At 40.5% G+C, this 20078-nt stretch overlaps 1 protein-coding gene across 4 annotated transcripts in view; it reads left to right on the top strand.

Annotated features, from left to right (window-relative positions):
* The window catches only part of PTN (pleiotrophin), an 80597-nt gene extending 63763 nt beyond the window's left edge, over positions 1–16834 (top strand). For all 4 annotated transcript variants that reach the window (XM_030040828.1, XM_030040827.1, XM_030040825.1 and 1 more), the window contains one exon: positions 10548–16834. In XM_030040828.1, coding sequence (XP_029896688.1) covers positions 10548–10600 — 53 coding nt within the window. In that variant the 3' untranslated portion in view covers positions 10601–16834. The remainder of the gene's footprint in view (positions 1–10547) is intronic.
* Positions 16835–20078: the final 3244 nt, after the last annotated feature.

Raw genomic sequence — 20078 nt, forward strand, 5'->3', positions numbered from 1 at the left:
AGGAATTTATTTTTATTGAGCTGGGTCGCCTGATAGGCTTTATTTCTTTTTTCACTCTTTCCGTCACTCTCATTCTTCCTCTCTCGCCCCATAACTCTTGTACTTTTAGCTATTTGTTCTTCTGATTAAGATAAAATTAAATAGAATAAGCAGTCTGCCTGTTCTTTCTGCAATGTACCCTTCATTTTTTGAATTATGCTCCTTTCTGGTAACTTTTTCACCTGGCTTGCTTTAGTTCTTTTTAATAAATCTCCCTTTCCAACGTTTTATCAATTTACAGTATATCTGATCTATGAGTTACTTTATCCTGGCTCAGCTCAGTCCTTGCCACATAGGAAAACAATTCCAACAAAGGTTGGCAAACATTAACACTGCTTACACCACTGTTGTCTTTAATTGAGGTGGCGTCCACAGATCACATCCTCCCATACGCAGTGTTTGGAAAGGTTTCTCACATGGAGGCAAGACCTACCCGAGTTGTTAATGGCTGTAATCTCTTTCCTGTAATGCGGATCAGGTGTAGCATTTGAAGGTCTAGCAAGGTGTCAGTGCAGTTCCCTGTGTTTGGCACAGTGTGCGTGCTACTGCAGTGGAGGAAAGACTGCGGTCTTTGTGTTTTTAATAATTTCATATTATTTGAACAGCTTTACTTAAAAGTTTAGTGACATATAAATCATCTGCACTACATTGTTTCTTTCATCTAGCAATCTTTACAGGCAGCAATTAGCTAATCCTACTATCACTCCTTGGAGCTGAGGAAGTACAATTTAAAGAAAAGTAATAATTGAAAGTCGGAAAATGATTTTTTTTGACACAGTGTCAGTGGCAGGTCCAAGCACTCAGCTAGGTGCTGTTAACTCTTGGCTTCATGCTCTGACTAGTAGCTATTGCTCCCTTTTACCCTAGTCTGCAATTACAATTATCAGAATGTGACGATTTACTTCAAGGAGAGTGCCTGCACTGCAGTCTTTAATTAGGGTCTTTGGTTTTGACGTTAGTAGTCTCAGTGGACTTAAGACAGTGTTTGACACTGACTTACCTTGTGTCTTCTTAGGGAGCTTAGTGTCAAAACAAAGAGCTGGACTTCTGTTAATGAGCAGGTATATCCCTGTCCTTACTTTGGTGCCAGGAGCAGAAAACAACAGCACTACAGTGGCAGCCTTGATTTCTACGTGCAGAGAAGACATCTTACTCACAGTGCACTGCCAGGACAGACTGACTGCACTTTGGCAGGATGACTTCGCTGCTGGCTGTTGCAAGGAGCTGACAGTGATGTCTGAACGAATTGCTCTCCTGATAATGCACCTATTCATTGCTCAGACAAACTAGGTGCTGCACTGACGAAAAGGACCACCTGCAGCCCACTCCACTTTGCGTGTTGGACAATCTGCTCTTTCTGGGGTGCCCTCCCTCAACTTTGCCTTTGTGCAGCAATAAAATGTCTGCTTCTAAAGAGTAGCTGGAGGGGACGCGGGGAGAAGAAATGACTTGTTACGACTACGATTTTCTTTTGTTTGAAAGATGCCGGTGTCTCCTGTTTTGGCATCACACTTGTGCTGTATCTCCCTCTTCAGGTTTCAGAATTCCCCATCTTTAATGTAACTCATTAGTCGTGCAGGCATGCAGCTAGCGTAATAATTAGTATTACAGGAGGCATAATAATAGGATCTGCTCAAACTAATTAGATATAAAAATGAGGGATTTTCTCATATTAGGAAACAGCTGTGATAGTTAAACAAAAACCTGAAAGGCAAAATGGGCAGGTTTTTCTCTTGCTCTAAAGGATGAGGCAGGTTTATTGAAGAATGGCCTCTGGCACTGACCAGGAGCCTGCAGTGAAATACAGTGATCTGAGCTCTGCGGGGCAGACGCTGGCAGTGGATGCCCGGTGGGAACAGCATAGCTGGCTGTTATTATTGTTGCTATCGTCATGATTATTTGTATTGCATGAGTGCCCAGAGGCCCCAGCTGAAAAAGAGTGCCATTGTACTAAGCACTGCATAAACATTGTGAGAGACAGTTTTGCCATGAATAATTTATGCCTTATGGAGCTGAGAAATGTGAAAACCAAGAGAAGAAACAGTGGTCCAGAGGGGTGAGACTGGGTACTAAAGCTTGGTTGTGTTTCCCTGTGCCCCTTGCTAGTCTGAGGACAAGGCTTGTTATTCCAAGATGAAGTAAAACTCACTGGAAACTTTAGGTTCTGAGACACATCTCTGTGATTTGGCTTCTGCTGCCATAACATGAGGAAATAAGGTTTTTCTCCATTTAAGTGGGAACAAGAGTAAGCCATATAAGAAAAATAAGCACAGTGATGGTTACAGTGTGGGCCAGCCCCAAGCTGCTAGTAAGGTGCCAGTGCAGTTCATAACTAATAAAGTTTGCATGTCTTTAATGGTGTTTTTTCTGCTTCCATTTCCTTATATTTCTTGGAGGCTTTGCACTGTATTCTTCCTTGAGACTGCTTTTGTACATTTGAAAAATTATACTGTTTGGATAAATAATTTGAATGTATCATCAGATCATAACATAATATCAATCTGACTTACACAGTCCTAATTCCAGGGAGCACGAAGTGCTTGTAGGAGAGGGAGAAAGAATTTTGTCTTTTAAAAAAAGAAGTATTTTTCAGTTTTTAGTTGTCCTGCAGCTTTTACAGGTATTTTTCAAAAGAAAAGGTTGGGAATTTTCATGGGAAATCTAGACCTCCATGTTTTCTCACCCCCTGGTTTGTATTTCAGATTATTTTTTTTTCTGTGCTGGCCCAAAAGATGAAAAACTGGATGTGACAAATGTTCTTGTTTAACCCTCTTGTGCCTGCAGGAGTTTCTTCTAGGGTTTAATACAGACCTTTGTGGGTGAAAGTTTAAATAGCCTCGTGTATGCCAATTCTGTTACATGCTCATTGTCTCACTTTCCTGGCTTGCAAGAGCAGTCCAGCCTCCTTGGCATTAGTCAGTGCCCTTGAGCCATGAAAATGCCTGAAGCTGTGGGACTTGCTGTGATAAAAGATACGCCATCAGCAAATGTTTACACTCATTACTGTTCCCAGCAGTGAAACAGAGAGAAAGCTCTGTTCCTTCCTTTCTGTCCTTTCCCTTCCTTTTCTACTTCTTCACTTCCTTTCCTTTCAAGCTTTCTTCCCCCTTCTTTATCCCTCCATCTCATTTTCCATGTCACTATCTCTCTATCTTTTCTTCTATCTGTGGTTACTGTGAAAGTTTTGCAGGCAACTTTTAAGAGTGTGGAGTACTGACCAAAGCCAAGCCTGTGTCCTGTGCCCTGAGGGTAGATCTCTTCTGGGGCGGATGCAGAGAGCACAACTGAGAAATGTGTGTGCCTGGTTTTCAAAAACTAACTAAATAAAATGGGGTCTCTATTCACAGTTTATCACAAATAACTTTCTGCTAAAAAACTATTTATATATAATATATATATTTATATATAATACAGATCTTAGTTTGACATATAAACTGCCTCTATGTGTGATCTTTTTGCTGTAGAGGTACATGCCAAACTCCAAATGGGTTATTAATACTTTTTGTTTTCAGCAGTCTCCTGCAGACATGTGAATGCAGAGAGTGAACTCTGAATGTATCAGTCTGTGCCTGCACCTGTCTCGCTGGCATTAAGAGGGATCTTCTGTACAGCATAGACAGAGGGCTGAAGAGCCAGCTGGGACTGGGTCCCTCTTGTGCTGAGCACAGAACATGACAAAGAACAGTAAGAAAGTCCACACCCTACAGAAGCAGCAGTACAAATGTACCAGAGGGAGATGCGAAGAAGCAAACAGAAGAGCAAAGTGAGCTACTTTGGGAAATCACTTTCCAGTTAGCTGGACCCCTTCAGCAATCTCCAGTTGCAAAACAGGCTTTGCTTGAAAAGTTTATCCATCGCAATCTTCTGAATACTTACTCTTAAGACTAACATCTTAGATACATGTGACCCAGACGTAAAGCAAATGAGATGAAACTTTCCTCATCTTTGTCTTTGGGCCATTAGGCCATCTAGCAAAATCAGAAAACGTGTGTGTCTTTGTGGTCTTTTGTGTGCCTGTGCCTAGGCGATTTTGAAACTTTTTCTCCCGAATATTTGAATGAAGAAAATCACCAAAACAAAACCTTTCTGATGAAAATTCTCGGTTTCAAAAAATGACCTCTTTAAAAAAAACTCCCTGTAATTCCTGACTAGTTTAAGTAAGGATGTTAAAGGAAACATTTCTAACATCTTACATCTGTATGTCAGGTTCAAGCAACGGCTTCTGACTGTTTAAGATTCAGAGCTTTGCAGCTAGTTTTAGAATAAATAGGATTAATTTTTCCCTGCATTTATTTCTTCTTGCAATTCCAATGAGAAAGAAAATGAGTGAAACTTTTTCCATGAGTGGCTCTTTGGTCCATTTCTTTGTCCGATATGTTAGTGTTTGTTACAGGCATAAATCTAGCTGTTCCCCATTCATAACACACATTGCGGCATGCCTTCCTGGCTTATACGGGGTAGCTCCACCCTTTAGGTTTGAATTGGGTCCATCTTGTGTTCAACTGGGAGCAAATCCAGGTCTATCCAAAATGGAAATTTAGCAAAGTGAGAAGCACAACAAAACCTGCTGGAGAGGAGTGACTGGAAGAATGGAGAAATTGAGAAACACTTACAGACAACTAGAGAAAGTCATTAAACAGCAAAGAGCTGAAGTATAGGGAATATAATCAATTGTAATACATTAATGAAGTAAAAGTCACATCAAGGTCATAGATTCATTGGAGTCTTGCCTTCTACTGCTCTTTAGCTAGTGGATTATTGCTTTTTTTTTTTTTTTTTCCATCCAGTAGAACTGTGTTGCTCGAAGAGGCTTTTCAGAAGACTTAATTTTGGAACACAATTGCTATTGTAATACAGTTTTTCCTTCTAAACCATTTGGAATACATGAATGCTGTATGTAGTGCAGGAAAATAGCAGGAAAAGGAATTAGATGGCCATGAAAGGTTCTCTTTTTCTAGAAGCAGAAGAAATACTATATTTAAAGAGTATGTCAGAAATCAAGGGATTTGTTTCTGCAATCATGGAAATCACAAGATAGTACAGTTTCTCTTCCTAGAGAGCAGGGTGAACCTCTTTAGGGTAAGATTTTTTTTCACCAAGGGATAAAATCCTTGGCTTCATCAAAGTCAAGAGAGCTCCCTTCCACCTGGCTTAGCATTTCATCCCCCAAATTCAGAAATTCCTTTCACCCAATGGCACTATTGCCCTGCCCCACCACAGCAACCAGGTGCTTTGGAAAATTTGCCACAATAAGAGGTAGAGAGCCCTTTAGAAAACCTGCCTTCCTCTATACTCAGTGGGACTGAGTGCTGGTTCCTGGGAAAACTGTGTCCTGAAGACCTGGTATTGAAATTCTTCACTCTAACCTTCCATCAGCACAGCTTTTGCTATTTCAAATGATTTATATTGCTTTTGGGGACACTGCTTGACTCGTGGCACTGCTGAACTCCTGCATATAAGAGTGAATCGTTACCTTCTTTTCAACAAATGAAAATAAATGCCTGCAAATCTCGGCTTACAAAGCTTGGCTTCCATTAAAATGTAATTACCTCCCTTTTGTGCCTTACACATTAAGAGTGGCTTCAAATGGTGTGTGGCTCCTGTTCAACATAATTACTTTCCTTCGCTGCTTGCATAGTAAGAATGAGGCTCCAGTATAAAGATGACTATTTAAAGAGGGCTGCTGCCATTCCAAATTGCATAAAGAAAGTTCTGCTTATCAAAGCGATTTGTTTACTCGGTAAGATTCTCACTGGAATTTTTGTTACCAGTCATCATGGACCCACAGAAGAGGGTCCAGTGCTAATCCATGACCACTACACCTTTTAATCCTGTGAATAATTCTTAGGCATACAACTATTGATAGGGTTATTCAGGTGATGTATGATTAGGTAATCCAGTGTGTGTGCATTGACACACTTCACTCTTGCAGGGGTATTGGTACAACATTACATGGGTGTTTTTATCTTGCTGGAAGTGCTCTGGGTTCCAGGGGAGAGCAGGATGGATGGCTGTGTAGTGCTTGGTTGCTGCACTCTGCAGGGACTGCCAGGTATTCTGAATTTGCTCTTTGTGTGTGCCCTGGTCCAAGATCCTGGCCTCCATCTGATCCAGAGCACTGCTAGGCAGCCTCTCACTGTGGGATAAGAGGGAAGGAGGAAAGTATGTGCTGTAAACCAGACACAAAAATTGAGGACTGTTTTGTCATCCTCATTAATATTCTGGACCATACATAGCTCACTCTTCCATTATTTTTGTTCTGCTCTAAGGATGCCCAGGGATGGTTATGGTAATTATTTCCTTGATATGAAGAAAGCCAGAGAGAAGACATAGTTCCTGCTACTGCTTTCCTCAGTGTGGCTGTGTGCTGAGCCACGCTGGAGGTGGAAGGGCAGTTTGGCTGGGGCACAAACACACAGTGCACTCAGAGAAGTGGGCAAACAACTACCCTCATCCATTCCCTCCACTGCACGGTTTGCTCACCTCAAGTGTGGAGAGATAGCACCTGCTCCCACTTCAGTGCTGACCCTGGTATTAGTATCTGTAGGAGAAATGCCTTTGATGAGGCATTTAATGTATTTAAATTAATGTGTTTAACTGTAAATATCAAATGTGTTTACATACTTTCATAAAGTTTTATATTGAGATGTTCCAGTTTGTGGCCTGTGAGCCAGATGTGGTCTGTAGGGTAATTCTGTCACAGTTAGGCACTTAGTCCAGGTGAGCAGGTCCCTGAACTGGCTGAAGTCTGCTCTTCTGAAATCTAGGGTTATCATCCTGCTCTTTGCTTTGCTCCTTTCTTTCCGGATCCTGAACTTGAGTATAGGTAGCTCATAAAGATACCTCTGACTAGTGTCTGGCTCAACACTGAAAAGACTGGACCACCTAGCTTTAAAGCAAATGGTGTGGTGAGTAGATTCAGATTAAAATTCTGCATGTGCTGGTGTGAACCTGAATTTCATCTGGTCAAGTCGTTTAGCCATAGTGGCTCTCAATATTATTGGTAGCGCTTGTCTGCAGCAAACACATTCTGTGTAGCAAACACACAGTTGATGCACAGATCCATGGCTCTCTGTCTTTGCAAATATTGCATTAATCAGGTAGGTGACGTGAAGGAGGCTGCTGTTGACCCAAAGTGCTTGCAAACGGCAGCGTTCTGTTCAGGGTAGTCTCTGTTCATTGTGCAGTTTTTCTTACTTCCTTCTGGCTCAGCGGTGAGCGCTGCCAAGATCCAGCTGCTTTGCAGCGCCAGTGGGATGCGGAGAGCAGCGTAGTGGCTTCCCCATCGTAAGGGCTGTTTCGGTGGGCACTGCTTGATGGGTTACTGTAATTTCTGATGGCAGGCTGGGACTACATTAAGAGGCCTGGTAGGAAATGTCTGAACCGACGGTCACATCCAACCTGTGCTAAGCTGAATTGAATTTTGATAATTTTCATGCGTGGAATAGGGATCTGAATGGGATTATTGGAGACGGTGTATCTGGGGGATCTTTCCCTCACCTAACTGGTAGATGGCTACAGCTGGTGCTGGGGTATGGGACTGTCGAACTTTCAGGTAGCTGGCATTGTACTCTCAACTGGTCAGGGCTTTTGAGCATGGTGTCAGTGCTGGCACTGCTGGCATGGTGACCCTTTCAGTCAAGCCTGGTTACTCGGGGAAGGGAAGCATTGGCAGACCAAGTGATCAGGGTGACATGTATCCCAGTGTGGTTGTGTGACCTGACCTGATAGTATGTCATAAAAGTTGAAATAGTAGTGCAGGGTGAACAGAGATGAGGGCAACAAAAGCCTGAATGACACAGATGCAAAGAGTAGGTCGAGCAATAAGAAAACACGAACAAAGTACATATTAAAGCAGCTTTATACTTTGTTACCCATGGACATACCCTAGTCTGTAGCCTGACCATAGTCAAAGCAGGTGGAGGATAGCTGTGAAGACTTGTGCATGAAAGTATGAACAGCAAATATGGGAAATATTTGAGCAGTTTTCTTTTTCTCTTTTTTTTTATATTAACACAGCTCTGGGGGTGCATGTTATTTCATGGAGCAAATGTGCTTTGCATCAATACAGCTTACCTGTCCGAAAGATCAAGCTGTGGTGGTGTGAGTACCTCTAATATGAGAGGAATTACATCCCACACATGAGGGTTTTACTGTGCTGAGACACAAAGCAGAATCATTTGTCTTTGTAGGTAGACGGGTTTGGGAGTTTGGGTGATACGCAGATTATCACAAGGTAGACAACAGGGAGGAATTGAGCTTTTGCTAACAGGAGCAGATAGAGACCCACAGGGGCCAAGTGCAAATGAATAAACAGTGGGTTTTCTGGTACCTCAAGTCAAGTGAGGATGGGGACCTGATGTGATCACACGACTCCAGACCAAAACGTTCTCTTGGTGGTGACTTCACCCTTACCGTGATCTGCACGTACTCTTCAGTAGAGTCCTTTTAGTAGTCTGCCCACATTCATATGTCTCCTTTGCTTTTAGTAAATTTAGTTGAAGTCTGCAGAGTGCCTTTCTGCTTGTGCTGGGTCTAAATAGATTTTACAGATTCAAGTGCTGGTCTGATTGATAAAATGCTGCTGTTTCTTTCAGAGAAAGCAGTACTGGGGAGGAAGAGAGAGAGTGAGAGAAAGTGCAATCAATACAGAGTCCAGGAGGGTCAGTGATACAGAGGGAAAATTAGAGGAAGTGGAGAATGTGGGTGAAAGAGGATAGGAGGGGAGACAGAAAATTTGTAGGGGGAAAAAAGCTTTAGCTGAAAGCAAATTAGATATTAACTTAATGAAAAATGACATTTTGGAACAACAGGCTGTAAGATAGTGCCAGATTCTGTGAATGGCTCCAGACTGCGGGCTTGCATACACACGCGCACACACAAACAGACACACATAGAAAGGCAGGGGAAAAAAATAATAGTACATTTTCAAATGAAAACAAATTATTTCTTGTTTTAAATTATTATCCCTTTAAATGTTAAGCAATGTTTTTAAGGGAAAGAGATTTTACAGCAGATTATGTGACTAAACATGAAATAGGCATTTTATCTTGCTTTGACTAAAGGATTATTTGAAACAATTTTTGTCTTGTTGAAAAAGATGAAGAAAAAAGATGTTGTTTTGAAACACTAACAAACAGGAAAAACAACTGTCAGAGGAATGTGATAACCTAAGTCTCCCTTCTGCTAAAGGTACCCTGGCCCTATCCATAGCTGAAAGATGTCAGTGTAGTTCCCTTGGCTTTAATGCAAGTAAGCTGGTTTTACCAGAGCAGATGATTGCTTGACTGTTGATGTTATGCAAACTGGTCAGAGAGAAAAGAATCATATTCACAAAGAAGAGTACCACCTTAAGGGCCAAGTGCTTGTCTTCTCATTCACGGTGATATTTGTTCTTTAACCTGAGATGGGTTTTGTTGGTTTGTTTGGTTTTCGTGGGTTTTGTTTGGGTTTTTGTGGGGGTGGTATTTTTTGAGAAGGAAGAAACAAAGGTAGGATTCAAAGGAAGAAAGTGAAATCTGGGTTAAGGCAAACATGGTTCTACTTGCTTGCTGTTTTGGTTTCAGGAAAGATGCTTCACAGAAACTCAGTTTCCGTCTCTCTCTAGTACTGTCTTTTGTGGTGGTATCCACGAGGATTTATTCACGTTCCCAGTGAGAATTGTTATTTCCCCCATTACAAGGTGACGTGTGATGCAAGAGTACCTAATCCCCTTAATTCATATTCATTTTCTAGCCTCCTCTGTGAATTTCCTTTGGCTGTAGAACACCACACTACCCTATAGCACAGTGAAAGTTACCACAGATGGTAATATAATGTATAAACTTGTACCTTCACACCGTTCTCTTATTTACTGCAAATTAATCAGAGAAGCAGATGCTCCCTAGTCCCTTCCCTGTCGTATCAGTACCAGCTGGCTGGACAGGCCGTGCTCTAATGACTCCAGGCCAAACTTCAATTGCCTCTCAACTGTACATAGGTGTTTGTCCCATACAAAAGGGGAAGGGTTGGCAGTGGAGAAGCTGAAGAAACAAGTGAGCTTTCTCACCACGCTCTGGAGTTGCTCTCATATTCAGAGAAAGCCAAAGACTAACAATGAAACAGAAAGGAAGCAAGGGAGGGGTATGTGTGTGGGTAGTGTGTGCAAAGCTTTCTTCCAGCTCTCCGCTGAGCCATGACCCGGTTTCTCCAGGAGCTGCCTGCTGTTTTCTTATTTTCAAAGCAAGTTCCTGAGACAATGCTTTGCATGCCAAACAGGGTCAGCTGCTCAGATAGGAAGGGTTCTGAACTGGACATGCACCCCCTCCTTTCCATCTTCTCTAGCGCCTCGACCGCTTCTTTTTTTGCTGCTTTTCCTTCTGTTTTCCCCGTTCCTTGTCCAGAATGAGGAAACAAAATTAGTTCTTGCGGGCACAGAGAAAACAAGGGGAACTTTCAGGCGTATGGGGTGAAGTTTTTTGCAGTGACTGCTAGATGCTAATTTTTTATGGTTATTGTTATCTTGACAGAATCCAAGAAGAAGAAAAAGGAAGGCAAGAAACAAGAGAAGATGCTGGATTAATGGAGCCAACTTGGGCAATGTGAGAAAAGGACATCAGCAAACACGATCAGTTAACAGTTTCATTTATACCTAGGCATTTTATCCTAAAATTATTTATAGCTTAATGGTACCATAGAAGGAAACAAACAAACAAACAGAAAAAAAAAACTTTTTTTATTACTTTAGTATTTTTAACGTATAACCCTAACAACAATTTTTAGAGGCCTGTAATAAGGACTCCAAACTCATTTAGAAAATTACGCCTATTGTATATTGAACAATGTAGAGGTTTTAAAAATATTTTTTTCTGAAGTCTTGCCATAGGTCTCAATCTGGTAATTACTCCATGCAAGCAGAACCTGAACCTGTGTGGAGCTCTGCTGAAGCCAGTGGTGCCCTGTGTGAACACAGGAGTCTGGCTGGATGCAATTATATTTAAGATTGGGACCTTATATCTGGAAAAAAACGCAGTTGTTTCTGAAGTTCTTATTACATCTGGATAACTGTATGAAATTATTTGTTTAAGGAAAGGATGGGGGCATTTTGTTGAGTATTTACAGGCGTAGAATTTTTTTGGATGTGTGGTGAATGTTCATTCCAAAATGCCACCATCTCCAGGTAAAAACCAGTAGCACTCCTATCCTTGGCCATATTTTGGATGTTGGCAGTAAAAATTCTGAAATCTTTCAACTGCTGAACATAGAAGAGTCCTAATTTTTCGTGATTTTCTAGCAATGATTTTTCCAAGTGGAATGATAGCAAAACTTTCCATTTTTTAGCATATCAGCGCTGTGGATGGTAGTGTCCTCTGTTTTACCTATAAAAAGCTGAAAAATGCTTTCTTTTATTTGTTTGTTTTGCCAGAAGGGAGAATATCCTTTTCACAGAAATCTAGTTGAAATTGTTGTGATTCTGCCTGACCCAACTCCCTTTTGTATCAGTGGGAATCTTCCTGTTGATTTTAATTATAGCTGATTGAAAAATAGTATGTCTAGTGGGAAGTAACAAAAGAAATCTGTTTGGAAGCTGCCTGAGATAGTTCATATTTCTGACAAAAAAGGGACAATTTGTGGGACTTGAAACCAATAGGAATTAAATTAATTTTTGTTTCTGTGTTAGTAGAGCAGAAGGGAAATATAAAACCAGTACCTTTTGCTTTCTTCCATTTTTTATAAGCAAAAAGACCTTGCAAAAACTGTCAAAACAGTTCTGTAACTTTTTTTTTTTTTAAATGGTCTGCAGGGAAAAAAAAAAAGAAAAATTTTAAACAGCTGGTTTTAAGTTTGTTCAGTTTTCCCTATTTTAAATGATAGTAAGTCCTGACAAAAGTCACAAAGTAGCAAAAAGATCTGACAAAGGGCTGGTCTGTCCCTAGGTGAAGGGTTCTTTAACAAACTAAACAACCAGCAGACCAGACTTTCTAGAGGAAACATAAGGGATTTCAGTGCCCAAATTAATTTCAAAATCATTGCTTTTAAATTCTAAATCTTAAAATTCAACAGCAAGAGGCAAGGTTTGTCATTTGTGTAGGCTGCAGGCTTGCCTGCTGTTTGAGAGGAATAGTCTCCCTTGTACTGCTGCGGGTACCCACTGACTTCAGCGAAGCTGCAGCAGGGTGTGTTCATCTGAGTAAATCACATTGCTCTCTTGGGATTAGCTTGTAGACAAGCAGAGAGTCTTCTTCCAGACTAACATCACTCCTGTATTCTATACAAAAAATTTATAACAATTGCAGAGCTTGCCCTCTTTTTTCTCATATGGAGGGTATGGCTGATCTGAACTCACAGCGAGGCAAGTCCTTCTGTAGATGTTCCCAAACCCTTTGAAGCCAGCTAGCCAAGGCTGCACATAGCTCAAGGTAGACTAGCCACACAATTATTTCCCAGACTCCTTGGGTGTGTTTTGCAGTCTGTGTTGATGTCCTTGTTACTTTGACTACGCTGTTAGACATACCTGAGCCAGTGGTATAGTTAAAAATGTCCCCAACATGTGGTGGATGTGCAATGACCAAATCCAAAATAATAAAAGCTCATATTCGGGTGGTTCTGGGTGCTATTTGGGGTGTTCATGGTCTAATCAGTTCTACCTGTGCTTGTGCCTCAGACTAAGCTAACAGATTGGTAGGTCTGATTGAAAGCAAAGGGAGAAAGCTTTTTCACTCACCAAAGGTTTATCTGTCTAAATGCTGCATCAGTTCACTTAAAGTGGTTCAGCTTTGAGTGCAAACACTGTTGCACCATTGTCTTACACTGGTTAATCTAGTCCATGTATAGTAGGGAGCTGGCAGGAGTTGGGAGTGATGCTGAGACCAACAGTTTGACTATTCTTTAGCAAACCTTAGATGTGACTTCTGATTTCCACCTCTGTGAGTAAGAAGAAAATAAATTCCCCTGTGTTTCCTCTGACACCTTATGGCCCTTATAATTAACTTCCCATCTGGCTTGTTAAAGGAACATTCCTAATAGTTTTTGAAGGAGGCCAGTCAAGTTCCTGTGGTGGTGTAGGGCCTCCATGGAGAGAGTTTACAGAAAACAAACAAACAAACAAATACCATGTTAGGACCAGAAGAAAGCTCAGCAGTCCTGGTAGCAAAGGGCGTGAAATAGGAGAACACTTCCTCTGTACTACTCAGCCACATATGTTTGGATCTATATTGGCATCTTATTGTTGACAGTAATTGGAGTTGTATCTGTCATAGTTTATAAACAATGAAGAAAATTTCCAAGAAACCAGCAGAAAACATTCTGTGGAAACTCTGGCTGTGAAGGAGATGATAAAAGTAATTCATGGCAGAACAGAGGAAGACTGAATAGAATTGGTCAGTCAAGTCAGCTCTGAAAGGAGATACCTGGTACCTAATAAGAGCAGTTTCTTCACTAGTGACATTATCAAGAAAGCAAGAGGCAAGTATCTGAACAAAACCTCTTCCCACCCTATCTTGCTCAGTTTCCACTTGAGTCATTCTGGATTTTCTCCTTATTTGCTTTCTAATCTGCTACCCTCCCTCCTTTGGGAGGGCAAGCTTGTCTGACAGTGCTGTGGGGGCGGCTGCTTCAGATGAAATATGTGTTTTGCCCTCTTGGTGCTATCCTGTTACAATGGAAAATGACTTAGCATAGATGTGTTGCTTAGCTAGCTTAACCAACTGAAGCTTGTTTCATGAATGTCCCTCTCGAGAAGTGGTTTCCATCTTCATTTGCTACAGCTATGATATGGTATGGGGAGATGATCGAAATCCCCCAAATGACAGCCTTTTTCTGAGCACTCAAATCCCTTAGAAAAGAGAGGGGTGAGTTGCTGAACATCAGCTAAGGGTGAATTGGCATCCAGACTCTGGATTCTAGCAAGTTTAAACGTAGGGGAATTTGGATATAGCTCCCTTCCCTTCCTCTAAGTAGGCTGACCCATGCTTCTAAGCAGTTAGGCCTGTCTATATCTTCATTCAAAACAATATTTGAGGTTTGTGGCATTTTCTGACTTTGTCATGTCTCTGACAGAAGTGCCCGTATTGAAGGAGAATCATTGCTTGTCAGCCTGGCATATTTAACAGACCATTAAGTGCAGCAAAACTATAGGGCAAGGCTTTGGGAAGGGAAAACATTTGTTGTACATGCAGGTAGATACTGAGTTGTAACTTACTGATTCTCATCTTCTAATTCCATAATGACATTCTGGACTGTACTGTTTTTCAAAGGACAAAAATCAGAAAAAATTAAAGAGTAATAATTATAAAACATATCAACAGACAGTGTTGGAGACTTTGTAAAGAAGAGACAGGTATGAAGTCAGGAGGATTTTATACAAACTTCTTTTGCGTGCTCCTTGAGTAGGGAAGACAGGGTTACTGGCTGGCACATTTGTTTTTATGCTTTGCTAGATTTGTGCCTTAATGAAAACTAATCAAATGTGGAACGTTACAGAGAAGTAAAGTCCCACTCCAACCTCAAAAGAACATGTCCAACAGGAGGCAGTGTCAAAAGGAGACAACAGTATGTCTGTCTTTTCTGGTTTAGGAGTGCAAGTTATGATGATGTAGATAGGAGAAGACATAACATGTTTTTTTAACTTTGGTGTATATCCTTCACCAGTTGGCATGTGGCAACGGACAATTCAAGTAAAACAACGGAGCATTAGGATGAACTAAGGGGAAGTGAATACTTATGGAAACTGTTTATGGAAACAGGCCTATAAAACCCCTGAAACTAACCGTGCTGCTAGCAGGGAGCATCTGAAGTTAAACACTGTGTAGCATTCCCATTTGTTTAATGAAACCCCTTATATATATGATGAACTGAGTTTCCTTAGTCTAATGGCAGTGATGAGGGTGGGACAAAAGCCAACCTGACTTTCCCTCAGTCTAGGAACTACAACAACATTAACAATATAAACATGCCACTTTTCTAAAGCAAAATATTGGTGAGGTACACCATTTTGACATGACACAGTAGTCTTTCAGATCTCCCAAATTCTTATAGGAAGGTGAAGCAATATGTCAGTGGGGGTAGACTTCAGCATTGTTTAGTTTTGATCCAAAAGCACACAAAGTTTTCTACTGCTATGAACAAGCCTACCTAGACCTGTTCCCATTCTGCTACTCTTCAAAAATGGCAGTCTGCCCTGAGGCCTCATCACTCTGCCCTGAGCAGAAATGAGATATTTCAAGGAAAACATGGGAATTCAAGTATATTCAACTATCATTATCTCATCGGTGGGGCTGTGCAATCCTTTTGCTCTTTCTGCAGTTTGCCATTTAAATGTGGAGTGTCTTGCCATCCCAGACAGCTAAAAACTCAGTAGGTATCTCCTAGTCTTTAAATCCCTGCGCTTTGAATGAGTTGCCTATGAAAAAACCGTACTTGCAGTACTTATTCCTTTCTTACAAAAAACACAATAACAAACAAAACCCACAACAAAACTGAAAGCATGTGTCCAATGTATGAATTTACTGATGAGATAAAACAGAGGCTCCCAAGTATTCCCGTTTCAGAAGGTCGTTCAAAGTTAAAGACTGTACAAAAGCTTTAGCCCTGAATTCTGTGACGTAATGCTAGGAAAATGGATAGCCTCTGCAGGGCTGTCTTACCATAGCCAATTTCATTCAATTAATTACACTGTTTGAATTCCCTCACCCTAATCTACCTGGCAACAAGACATTATTTAACTTTTCTCATTAGGTCATTCATTACACTTCCCATATTATAATTACGTAGTTCATCTAGATTTTTACAGTTGAAGGAAATGGCTGTGATAATCCAGAGTGTGTGTGTTGTGGTTGCTGAGGGGACCTGAAGCAGAGGCAGGCTACTGCTGCTGCAGCTTGGAGCTAGAAACCACCGAATGAGGGTGTCGGCATCAGACACAGCAGCTCTCTAAATATACATGCGTATATATATATATATATATCTCCAAGCAAAGACGTGTATAAAAGTGTATCCGTAACTTAAAATGTGTCTCATAACTAGCGCTGCCATGTTTTCAAGCTAAAGTAGAAGAGAAAGAGCTTTTTGTCCTGTGTTGTTATTTACACAAGGATACAAAAGTGGTATATAGGATGAAGAGCTAGGTTTTTTTCCCACTTACCAGCCTATCAGTTGAAGGGTAGCTGTGTCCAAGGAAAATGCAAAACACATGCCAATGAAATGGCCAATAAGACTTAGTATCAGAGTGGTGTTCTCTTCTGTCACACCAAGTACACAGAAGGGCTTTGTTCAAAGCTTCGAAGTGGATGAACTGCTTCAGTTAGGTGTGAACATAGAAGCCCAGGCAGAAAAAGGCTTTTTCTTTGCCAATAAAAAGTGAGGAAAATGGGAAAAAAAGATTGAAAAAACAAAGTAAAACAGAAATCTTAATTGCAGTTTGGGTGTTAAACAGAAAGAAGGAATGAAAGTCAAAATAACAAATTAAAGCCTGAATATCATGTTCAATGGATTTCTAATTCTGTATATATCTATTAAACCAGTGCTATATGATATCTTCTCATGGGTTACTCTCTTTTTCCTGTTCCTTTTTTTTTCAGTTTGTATATTGATTTTGTAAGCTAGCAGTGTGTTACCTTTTCGATTTTTTTAAACTTGTATGAAAGCCATATATCCATATTGTAGAATGAAAGCATTAATCCTGTAACATCCCTTAATGTTTCCCTTAGCTCTGTGGGATTGTGGGAGGCTCTAGCGAATGTATATGTTTACCAATTGTATCAACATAATTTACTTGCTCTTAGTGGCGATAAAGAATTAAATAAACTAATACACAGAAGTGTGGTGTTCTCATTTGGTTGTGGAAACTGTAGGAGACTTCTGAAGTTTTTTAAATTAATTCCAAGTATTCTTAGTGGTCTTTCTTTATTATACTAATTTTCCATCAGCTATAGGCATTGCTTGTTACAGAAACACTTTTCTTTGTAATTTCAGAAAAAATTTTAACCTGTAGAAAGAAGTCTGCCAGAAAATGATTCTAGCAGAAAACAGCTCTTTGGTTTGTGCATACTGAAGTCTGTCTGCCCCAAATGCCTGACACTTACCAGTTCTGTAAAGCAGCTTGTCTCAGTATACAGTTATCTCAACCCGTATAATATTGACACAATGATGGGTTACAGATGAGGAGTTTGATTTTTTTTTTTTTTTTTTTTAAATTACTCTCTCAGCTAAGCAGTGGGAAAACCTTATTCCCAGCTCTGTCATGCTCAGCTGTTTTACTTTAACAGTGACTTTAATGAGCGTGTGTGTTTGGTGAGAGATGATTAAGCCTCAAGAGTGGAGCAAAGAAGTTAAATTACATTAATAGACAAAACAGAACTATGCAGAAATTCAGGTAATGCTCATAGTATGTTAATTTCTTCTCCTTTCTTTTTGTTCTTTCATTATCCTTTCTTTCCTAAATCTACTTTCTTTTCCAAATACTTTTCTGGTTTTGTTTCTGTGTCCAACTATTATTTCAAATGTTAGAATAATTAATTACTCCATACAAGACATTCCATCACTCACTACCAAAAGAGGGAGATGCTTCACACTGTTTACAAGACTGGGAGATTTATACAGGCTTCTGAAATTGTTTGGAAGAAAGTGAAGTATTTTAAGATGCGAAAACTGACAGTGCATTCTTCAAACCACTAATGGACTCAGCAATCTAAGTCCTATGCTTGGAAAGGACACCCAAGTACTCTCTATTGTTTAATTACAAAAGAAAAAAATTTAATTCCTTTTTAATATGCTGCTTAGCAGTTAGTTACATTTTTAAGTTACTGAGTAATGAGAGAGTTTTAAGATGCTCTTTTTCTTCCATGGGAGATATCTGATCTCGTCAGTAAGCCTGAGCTGCTTGAGGGTTGTCTCAAGTCATGCTTAGCTTCCCAAAGCTCCATCATGCATCACAGGTCTCTGATTTTTCCTGTCCTTCCCACCTCTGTCACCAAATGCTGACTAAGCTGTAGACAGGCCTGGCAAAGAGATTTTAGATCAGCTCTTTTCTGGTGGGTTGCCTTCATGGAATAGGGTCTTAGAAGGCCATCTCTGTCTTTACGTAGCCTCTTTTTGTTATCTGTGGAGTATGTGAATGGAGAGAGCTTTGTGCCGAAGAGACCCAAGTTCTGCTACCACTCTGTGCTCCAAACTTCTGGGAGTGGTGGTTCATTAGGTGGGTCTATGGATGCAAGAAGGACCGCCAGTGGTGAGTGGGATGAGATGTCCACGCAAAAGTAACCACTAGCAGTGCGAAGGCTGCTTTGAGAACTGTAAGACCCCAGAGCTCAACCAATGCACTGCTACAGTTGAAGTTAAAAACCTCTCTGTACTTCACCATCCCTTTGGCCTTGCACAGGGTAGAATTGTAATTAATACTGAAATGCATGATATTCACAGATGCACACACCCCTTCACCCCTTGCCTTGTAGATGACAGAGCAACACCTGATTTTCACTGAACAGAGTATTTGCACAGTCCACTGCTCATGTTCAGGATGAAGTATTCCCACAAAGTAATTGTACAACTCTTCATCCGTTGTCATCTTTTACGGTGATGTGGGACCGTAAATATGGTGATGTGCACCTACACAGAGAGCCTGTCTTCGTTTATCTTACTTAGCCTGTACTAATTGTCTCTAGAGAAACCCAAATGGAAGAAAAAACCCTGTAATCTTATAGTAAAATACAAGTCTGTTATAAAGTCTTCACTGTTTATTGAGAGCATTTCTTAAGAAAGACCATTACACTTGACTTGTGGTCAAATGAGATTTGACATTAAATATAAATATGCACATAGAGTGTCTTTTACAGAAAAATATCTCCATCCCTTCCAGGTACCCTGAGTTATAGAAGGCTCCATTCCTACACAATCACCGTTGAAGCTATTGTCTCCATTGGCAAAGAATATTTTTTATTATTATTTATTCAGTCTCTGCTTTCATAGTTACACTGTAGTCCTTTTAATTTTCTGCTTCCTTCTATTTCTGCCCCAGGAGCAAAAGATGAGAGCTTGGATCTGAAAAGGTCAGTAACTGGTTTTTGTCCTGTTCAGTAGATAAAGCCTCTCAAGACCAGAACAGAAGAAAGAATCCTTCTTTAAAAAAAAAAAAAAAAAGTATATAATGATAAATGTTTTCAGTTAATTGATACCTATTTAGTAGTTGCTAAGTGTTTGTTACTGGAGGTTCTGGAGGCAGAGTAGAAGAGAAATGTAGTATGCTGGGTATGGAGGAAAGGAAAAGAGCTTTCCATAACGATAATTAACTTGCATACTATTGCATTTTGAAATACAGGCTGTTACTTCATTTTGTTTTGTTTTTTACCCTGATATACAACTTCAAAAACCTACTGTTCATAATAAAAGAGTTCTGCACCCAAGTAATTAGGGTTTTTTTTTTTTCTGTCTGAAGATCTTTCACTTTTTTACTGCATTAATTCTTGTACTTCTATTATTCATTACATAGCACTACAGATGCTCATGGGACCTAGATACTCAGCCTTGGTCAAGTGCTGTTGGTGTTGCTCCAGGGTACACAGGGGCCTCAGTCTGACAAAGTGGCTGCCTGGGGATGTGCTTGATGCAAAGGGAATCTCCAGCTGCAAGAATGGACTGACTTCCACTTTCTCCTCAAAAGCATTTATGGTGGAGGTAGCGGCCAGAGAGATGGAACACAGGGCAATGTTATCCCTATTGGCCTTTCTCCCTCTCTCTTTTTTTATTTCCTTGCTTGCTTGATTTCTTCCTTTCTTCCACTTTCTGCTTGGGCTTAGGCCCCATACTGCTGACCCAGAACTTGGGGAGTAGGTGATTACCTGGGAAGGGACATGGCCGTGATGTGTGCAATTGCATGGAGTCACTGTTGTAAATAGTCTCCAAACTTCTGCGGGGCTGGGAGTTTTGGGAAGAAATGTTGAGGAAAGGTGATTTTGGAAGGTGGGAATAGAATCCCTGATGTAAAGATCAACAAAACAAAAAACTAGGTACACGTGTCAGAGAAAGACACAAAAAAGGGCCCAGACCGAGGTGCTGAAGAGTCCCTT

The sequence above is a fragment of the Aquila chrysaetos genome, chromosome 17 (assembly GCF_900496995.4).
Source record: "Aquila chrysaetos chrysaetos chromosome 17, bAquChr1.4, whole genome shotgun sequence".
Lineage (NCBI taxonomy): Eukaryota > Metazoa > Chordata > Aves > Accipitriformes > Accipitridae > Aquila > Aquila chrysaetos.